The sequence below is a fragment of the Nothoprocta perdicaria genome, unplaced genomic scaffold (assembly GCF_003342845.1).
Source record: "Nothoprocta perdicaria isolate Ctin4 unplaced genomic scaffold, notPer1 scaffold_50, whole genome shotgun sequence".
Classification (NCBI taxonomy): Eukaryota; Metazoa; Chordata; class Aves; order Tinamiformes; family Tinamidae; genus Nothoprocta; species Nothoprocta perdicaria.
In genome coordinates this window covers 3275061-3283367 of record NW_020455755.1, presented here as the reverse complement: position 1 = coordinate 3283367, position 8307 = coordinate 3275061, and the positions used below count along the sequence as shown (strand labels likewise).

Genomic DNA, 8307 nt, shown 5'->3' with positions numbered 1-8307 from the left:
CACCCTGCAGCGGCGGGCACCTACCGCCGCTACCTACACCCGGTACCTACACCCAGAACCTACACCCGGTACCTGCAGCCAGTACCTTCACCTGGTACCTACAGCCTGCAGCGTGCAGGCACCTACACCCAGTATCATCACCTGGTACTTACAGCCGCTACCTACACCCTGAAGCGCGATGGGCACCTATAGCCAGTGCCATCATCCAGTACCTACACCCGGTACCCACCCCCTCCAACACGCTGTGTATCTACAGTCAGTACCTTCACCTGGTACCTACACCTGCAGCACATCAGGCACCTACAGCCCCCACCTTCATCTGGTATTTACACCCAGCATCTACACCTGCCACCTTCACCTGCCACCTACACCTTGCTGTGTGCATCCGACACCTACACTTGCCAACATTACCCGACACCTTCGCCTGACACCTACACCCACCCCCTACACCCTGCACCTACCGGATGCACACACCAGCATGCATCCAGCACCTACACCCAGGACCTATACCCAGCCATCTCCACCCTGTAGCACACACTCTACACCCTGCATCCGCCAGAACAGGCAGGCAGGGCACACACTGCAACCCATGGCATGCACCGGTGACATGCACACTGCAATGCCATCGTGCCATCGTGTTGCACGTGCTGCAATGTCACCACGCTGTGCACTGCAATGTCATTGTATGTACAATGTCACCACGCTGTGCACTGCAATGCCATCGTGTTGTGTGCACTACAATGCCATCACGCTGCATGCACCGTGGTGCATCCGTGCAGCCAGCGGTGCTGTGTGCTCCTGTGCACTCTGCGAGGAATGCACCCCGTGCAATGCTGTTGTGCAGGGGGACAGCACGCCACACACACCCGTGTGACACCCCGCTGCAGCCCAAATGTGCATGCACGACACCATGCCCACCTTGCCGCATGCGCCTGTGCACAGCCAAAGCACAGGCTAGGACACAACCCTCCGTGTCACACCTTTCCATGCGCACACCTTTCCATGAACACACACGGTAGCACACACACAATAACACACTCCAGTCACAGCTCAAGGGCGGCACACAGCGACACCCCAACCGGGTCGGGTGAATGGTCCCACGGGACAGCCTGCTGGAATCTCCTGGGACAGGAGCATGCGTGGGGCTGCACGGGGAAAACAGGGCAGCCGGCACTGACAGATACGGAGCAGCTCTGGAGCAGATGGACGTGTTTGCTCCCAAAAACCTTTTATCCGGGCTCGGCGGGAACGCCTCGCAGAGATGCTATTTTGGTTCAAAGGCCTCTTTTATCACCGCGTGCAGCGGATCAAAGTCCCGGGGAAGGGGGAACACGGCGGCATGAAGCGGGATGCAGGCAGGCCCGAAGAGCCGCCGTCGGCCGGCTGTTCCCAAAGCGCCGCCTGTTGTGGGCCGGGGAAGCGTGCCCGTGCGGCACGCCGCTTTCCCCGGAGCGCTGTCGCTCCCGCTGCATTTGCAGCCCCCCCGGCAGGCCAGGCGGCCGCGGCGGCCGCAGCGGCAGCCGGGAGGCTGGGAGAGGGAGCAGCTCTTCCGCAGCGCCGCGGCGCTTCCTAAATAGGTCACCGCATTTTTGTGTGTGTGTGTTTTGTTTTCACAAGGCTCTGGGATCTAGAAAAACCAGTCGTTCCGGGCAGCTCGCCTGTCTCCCGCGGGATGCAGCGCAGGGAGCACCCGCAGTGCCGAGTCTCCGTGGCATCGGCAGCGCCGTGGCTGTATCCGCATCGGAGCGTGCCAGGGCGGCCGCTCCCACTCCGCTCGCAATGGGTCCCTTGCAATGGATGCGAGCGCCGGTGGGAGCAGCGCCGTGCGGCTCCCGCGGGCTGCGGGCGCTGCAGGGCTGCCCGCCGGCCGCATCCACGCGAGCGGCCTGGTCAAGCTCTCCCTCTAGCGGCCCTGTGCTCGGGGCACAGCCGCGCTCCGGGGCGCGCTCCGTGCATGGGGACGCGCGCGCGGCTGCAGCGGAGCCTCCCCCGTGTGGCACCTGCTGCTCCACGCGGCCGGGCAGCCGCCACCACCGCCCTCCTCCGCTGAAAGGGGCACCCCGAAGTCTGCCCGGCGGGTGGCCCGACCCTATTCCCGCTTCCCCCCACGCCTGGAATCAGGGCTCCCGCACCCCGGAGCTGGGCGGCATTCCCAGCTGGAGCCTCTGTGGTCCATGGCCGGGGGCTGCGCCGGCAGCCCCGCCATGGCGGCTGCGGGGGTCCACGTCAGGACAAGCGTGGGCCGCGGCGGGCGCCCGGCGCTGACGGGGCTCTTTTGTCGCGCGCCGGGGGCCGGCAGGAACAAAAGGGTCAGTCAGACGCCGGGCGGGCGCTTTGTGCCGCCGCGCAGCCAAGCGCTGAGGCAGCAGCTCCCGCCGCCGCCGCGTGACCCCCCCCTGCCTGGCACTGCCCCACGGCTGCCATGGCCGGCCCACGTCCGGACCCCCCCTCCCTGCCCCGCCATGGCGCCCCGGCCCACACTCCAGCGACCAGGCCCCGCTCTAGGCCCGGCCCCAGTGACCAGGCCCCGCTCTAGGCCCGGCCCGGGGGGCAGGGAGGGAAAGGGGGAACAATGGCACTGGTTGCCGTGGCAACCGTGCAGCAGGCCAGGGAGGGGAGGTGTTGCTGTGGTTACCGAATGAGGCCTAGGGGCCCGTGGTTGCCATGGCTACGCTGCGGCCTCCAGCTTAGGGGCATCTGGTCTCCATGGTGACAACGCAGCCTAAGGCCTAGGGGGTACCTGGTCACCATGGCTGCTGTACGACCTCAGGCCAAGGGGTACCGGTTGCCATGGTGACGGTGTAACTTAAGGCTGGCACCTGGTCGCCATGGCGACCTGCGGCGCAGGGCCCAGGGGTACCCAATGCCCATGACCCAAGGCCTCTGGGCCCTGCCGCCCGCCATGGCGGCACTGGGCGCCACGAGCACAGGCCAGGGCCAGCATGGGGCACGAAGCACCGGCTACAGCGGCCCATGGGGGAGCACGACGGTGGTGGTGGTCCCCTGTCCCCCCATGGGACAACCGGCCCAGGGTGCGGCACCCCACGCCGTGCCAGCCCCCGGGCGCGCACGCGTCCCATGACAGCGCCGTGCCACTGCCCCGGAAAGTGCCAGAGCAGGGAAACCATTGAGTCCCTCGCGGCCAAGATTATCCGTGCAAACAGCCGCACCGATATTTTTATTATCAAAATTTTTTTTTTGTTTTATGGCAGGAATGCGGCCCGGGCCGCGGCCGAAATCTCCGGGGATCAGGGGAACAATGGGAGCGAAAGCTTTGTGCTGACGGCTCCGCGAGCGCGCTGCGCCCGCCCGGCCCGCCCGCTCCTATAAAAGCAGAGCCGCTGAAGTCGGCAAACATTACATGGGCGAAGCAGCAGTACAGCCTGAGCTAGGTGAGTCCCACTTTCCCCCTCCATGCCGCCCCTTCCCGCTCCTCGAGCCCCGGGGCAGACGGAATGCCCGCCGCGATGGACGTGGCGGCGGGAGGCAGGGCCGGGCGGCCGTCCCCGCTCCCGGCTGCTCCCCGGTGTGGAAGTGTCCCCAAATAGCCCCTGCGTGCTGGCCAAGCGCCCCGTCCTGCCCGTCCACATCCCGCCTGGTCCCTCCCCGGATTTCCCGTGTTTTCCCCTCGGAATGAGGCACCGTGGAGCAGCCGGCCGGGCGCCGCCAGGCGAGCTGTTGCTTTTCCTTCCCTCTTCCAGACACCTTTCCAGCGGCAAAGATGGCTCAGACGAACCCCCTGCCCGTGCCCATGGGCCCATGGAAGGTAGGTCCTTGTGCTCCCTGCTCCCGACGTGCTGCTGGAGGAAAACCGGGGAGAGGGGACTTGCTTCCCAATGGCTCTGCCACCCCCAGGGCACTTTATAAACCTCCTGGCAGCACTGGGTGCTCGCAACAGCCGCTACAGTTGTGGGTGGCAAAAAGGGTGCCCAAAAGGGTAGGCAAGGCCAGCCAGGCCAGCGGGACACGGCCAGCACATGGAGGGGACCGAGAGAGAGCGAAGAAGCCCCCGTGGGGACAGGGCGCATCCCTGCCGGAGCCCGGAGCGGTGGCTGGACGGGCCGGCAGCATCGGCAGCCGCCGAGCAGGTCTCCCGCTGCCTTCCCGCGCTTAATCCTCTTTGCCCTAGAGCGTTCGGAGCAGAGGCCGGGAGAACCGCCAGCCGCCGCTCTGCCACCCGCCCGGTCCCGACCCGCTCCGCTCCTCTCTGCCGACGGCGCCGCTGCCCCGGGATCTGATCTCCGCAGGGGTGAGCAGGAGAGCGGAGCCGGGCCCGGCGTGCGGCGGCCTCGACACCCCCGCAGGGCGCCGCAGCCCCACAGGTGCAGGGACGTGCCCAGGCGGGCAGGGATGTCCCCATCCCGGCGGGTGCCCAGCGCAGCCTCCGCCGCCTCTTCCCCGCACGGAGCGTCAGCCTCCGTCTCCAAGAGGCGCCAACTTGCCCGGGTCGCTGCTGGGCAGTTCCCAACTGGGCAGCTCATTCTCCATTCCAGATCACTGTGTACGACCAAGAAAACTTCCAGGGCAAGAGGATGGAGTTCACTTCAGCCTGTCCGAACATCATGGAGTGCAGCTTCGACAACATCCGCTCCCTGAAGGTGGAATGCGGCGCGTGAGTATCTGGTCTCTGGTCAAGGCTGGTGGCCGCCGCGCAGGGCTCGGGCTGCCGGGGACGAGGGGTTGCCCACACACAGAGCGGCCCTCGCTCCACCCGCAGGGAGCCGGGCACGGGAATCCCACCCTGCGAGGGCAGAGCAGGCAGGCGGCACCGACACGGGTGCCGGGGCACAGGGCCAGGGCACGGCAGCAGGGCCGTTGGCATCGCCCCAAACTGCCTCCTGCAGAACAAGCCAGGCTTGAGCTCCCCGGCGCTCAGCGGCTGCTGCCCGAGGATGCAGGGAAGGTCGGGGAGCAGCGCTGGGCCCCCCAGCTCAGCCTCTTCCCCCTACACCTGTGTAACCCCTTGAAGCTTCATGGCTAAAAAATGCTGCTTTTTTTCGCCCCAGGGCCCACTCCTGCTCTGTTCCTCGCTCTCCCTGTTGCTCCTGCTGCACCGTGCAGCTCCTCAGGGCAGGATTAGAGTTTTCCTGCAGCCTGCCCAGGGCTGCAGCCTGTGTCTAGGCCCAGTCGTGGGCCCCATGACCAGGGGTATGGAGCAGAGCTGGGGCTCTCCCTGCATGCAGGAATCTTCCCTGCCAGGGCCAAGGCACTCCCGAGCTGCTCCGAGATGCTGTGTGTACGGAGCCGTCCCCACGGCAAGCATCCTGCTGGGAGCGGGGAGGCAGACAAGATAGATTCGTGCTGCTATATTTAGGATTTGTAATGCTAATGGGATTACAGCAGCATGCGTGCTCACGCCCTAATCAGCTCACTGCTCCAGTTGACATGTTCCTAATCAGGCTGTTCACCTTGCGTAGTGGGAGGCCCCAGCCGGGACGCGGGAATGGGGCTGAGGTTTGCTCCATGCCGAGACCATCTCCGAAGCTCCCGCTCCCCACACGGAGGCCGTGCCCTCCAGCACTGCATGTACCCCGCGAGCAGGAGCCCCGTGGGCTGCACGGGTATCTGCCATCCTCCCTGGGCCTCCCCTGCCCCATCCTGTGTGTGCCCTGCCCCAGCTGCCACCCTCCGTCCTGTGCCCAGTCCAGTTACAGGGACATGTCCAGAAGAGACTTGCCTGGGCTGGGCAGCACTGGGAGCACTGGGACTGGCAGGCTCGGGTGTCCTGTAGGGCAGAGATCCCTCGCCACCTTCCTCGTTTTCAGCAGAGAGACGCCAAAGGTGAAGGGCAAGAGCTCCCTTCCCTCCCAGAGCCAGGTTTGTTGTGCCTGGTTTGGGCATTAGGAACTCAGGTCTTGCCAGCTGTGCCAGGATGTAGGATCACGTAAGGAGAGAAGGGAACCTGAGCCGTCGGGGGTCCTGCCGTGACGTGGATCTGTGTGGCTCCCTTAGGTGAGGGTGAACGGCCAGGGTTTGCAGCTTGCGCCCATCACGGGGGTGCCAGGTCACCCACGGCAGCTGGGGACGCTGGCTGTGCCGTGCCAAGTGCCTCCCATGTAATACACGGGCCGTTACGCACAATGCTGTGCCCACGTCCAGCGCCGCTTCCCTTCCTCCCCGGGCACCGGGACCTGCAGGCAGAGGCTGGATGCCGACTCCTTCCCTGCACCTCCAGCCTCGGCGCCAGCCCCAGGCAGCCCTGGCAGTCCTGGCAGCCCTGGCTCTGTTTTCGCAGCTGGGTCGGGTACGAGCACACCGGCTTCTGCGGGCAGCAGTTCACCCTGGAGAGGGGCGAGTACCCGCGCTGGGACGCCTGGAGCGGCAGCAATGCCTACCACATCGAGCGCCTGATGTCCTTCCGCCCCATCTGCTCCGCTGTGAGTGCCGCGGCTCGCGGGGAGCCTCGTCCCGTGCTGTCCCCGGGGCACCGCGGGCACCGGCGGGTCAGGAGTCGCGCCAAGTTTCTGTCTCTGCCGCCCCAGCCAGAGCCAGGAAGGGGCTGGAGGGGCACTGGGCTGCAGGGCCACTTGTGCTCCCGCATCTCTGGCACAACGGAGCATCCCGGGAAGCACCGACAGGCCCAGGGAGCACGGTTAGGAAGGACAAACGTGCAGTTACCCCAGACAGTTTCCCATTGGGACAGGCTGCTTGGGGTGGGCTCCCTTTCTAGCCTGTGCTCTGCAGCATTTGCTGCAGCTTTATCGTTTGCGGAGACTTCCAAGGGCATTTCTGGGCCAGTTACACACGTGTGGAGCTCAGAGCCCAGGCACCGCAGGCCCAAAACTGGAGCAGAGCGGTTGCTTAGACCTGCCAGGACACCCCCCTCCCCGTCTTGTCCACCCCCAGCTCGGGTGCACACCCTAGCGCTGCTCCGCACTGCGAGGTGCAGAGCCCGGCCCAGCAAGGCCCTGCTGAGCACCCTCCGCAACATCCCGGATTGGGCAAACCCAGCCCTGGGAGCCCCAACACCTCCTTCCCAGCTGCATAAACCCCCCCAAGTGTTGTAAGGAGGAGAGGCCTTCCTCCCTCCCGCCCCGCTCCGCGCCTGGGGCGCTGCCTCGCTCTCACGCTCTGCTCTCCTGCCCCAGAACCACAAGGAATCCAAGATCACTGTCTATGAGAAAGACAACTTCATCGGGCGCCAGTGGGAGCTCAGCGACGACTACCCCTCGCTGCAGGCCATGGGCTGGGCCAACAACGAAGTGGGCTCCATGAAGATCCAGTGCGGCGCGTAAGTGACAGGCCACGGGCGCCAACGCAGCAACACGCAGGGCCTCGAAAAGGGGCGCGCGGGACACACAGCAGCGGTGCAGGGAGCACCCCCCGACCCTCTCGCTCCCCGCTGCTCCCGCTCCAGCCGCCTGACCCCTCTGTCTCTTGCAGCTGGGCTTGCTACCAGTATCCTGGGTACCGTGGCTACCAGTACGTGCTGGAGGCCGACCACCACGGCGGCGACTACAAGCACTGGAGAGAGTGGGGCTCGCACGCCCAGACCTGCCAGATCCAATCCATCAGGCGCATCCAGCAGTAGCTGCCCGAGCTGGCCGGGCTCCCCACGTTCGAGCACATCTTTGCAAGGTTTCCGAAGCTCACCGGCTCCCTTTTGGTGCTAATACTCCCCTCCTGAAATAACAACCCCTTTCTTGTACTGCAACTGCTTATGGAACAACACTCCTAAACGGTACCAACTGCCACCATTGCCAATAAATGTGACTGAAGGAAAAAGATCCCGGAGCTTGGTGTTTGTTGGGCGGCGCGGTTGTGGAATGGAGGGGCACAGGAAAGGGCACAAAGCCTCATGGCACTACATGGGAAGGGGTCTCCCTCATCCTTGCCTAGATTAAGGCGGACTAAAGTCCAGCTGAGCTCAGAGCCAGGCAGGTTCAAGGCACGGCTGGCTGCTGCGCTGTGGGCCGAGCAGCAAGAGGGGGATTTGCTGCAGAGCTGCATCCCGAGCAGCTCTTCCCCATCCTCCCTTCCTGGTGCTCTGCGCCCACCCTTGCCCTGCCCACCCCAGGATGCTCACACATACACAGCCACCTCTAGGGCCTGTCACACGGGCTCAGTTAGCGACCACAGGGCTGGGGGACAGAAAAGGAAGTCACGGGGCACGCAGCAGCAAAGGGAGGCTCTGCAAGAGCGCAAAAGAAAGCCACACTGACACCCACAAACTTTAAAATCTTTATTCAACAATTTACATCACTTATTGTCTGTCTTAATGTATTCGATCTACACATTTTTCTTTTCCTGATAAAATAATAAAATTTGGATAAATTTTGAAGACCTGTTGGTGCAGAATAAACAAAA

The 8307-nt window shown here is 64.5% G+C and overlaps 1 protein-coding gene across 3 annotated transcripts in view; it reads left to right on the top strand.

The window, feature by feature from the left end:
* Window positions 1–7718, top strand: part of CRYBA1 (crystallin beta A1) — an 11521-nt gene extending 3803 nt beyond the window's left edge. Inside the window, exons 1-7 of one of the 3 annotated variants that reach the window (XM_026047843.1) lie at window positions 3362–3392; window positions 3702–3766; window positions 4130–4249; window positions 4494–4612; window positions 6236–6377; window positions 7089–7231; window positions 7384–7531. In XM_026047843.1, the coding sequence (XP_025903628.1) occupies window positions 3362–3392; window positions 3702–3766; window positions 4130–4249; window positions 4494–4612; window positions 6236–6377; window positions 7089–7231; window positions 7384–7531 (768 nt within the window). Of the gene's footprint in view, window positions 1–3356; window positions 3393–3701; window positions 3767–4129; window positions 4250–4493; window positions 4613–6235; window positions 6378–7088; window positions 7232–7383 lie in introns of those variants that run through there. The other 2 variants (XM_026047844.1, XM_026047845.1) reach the window with 2 other exon arrangements.
* The last annotated feature ends 589 nt before the right edge of the window (window positions 7719–8307 follow it).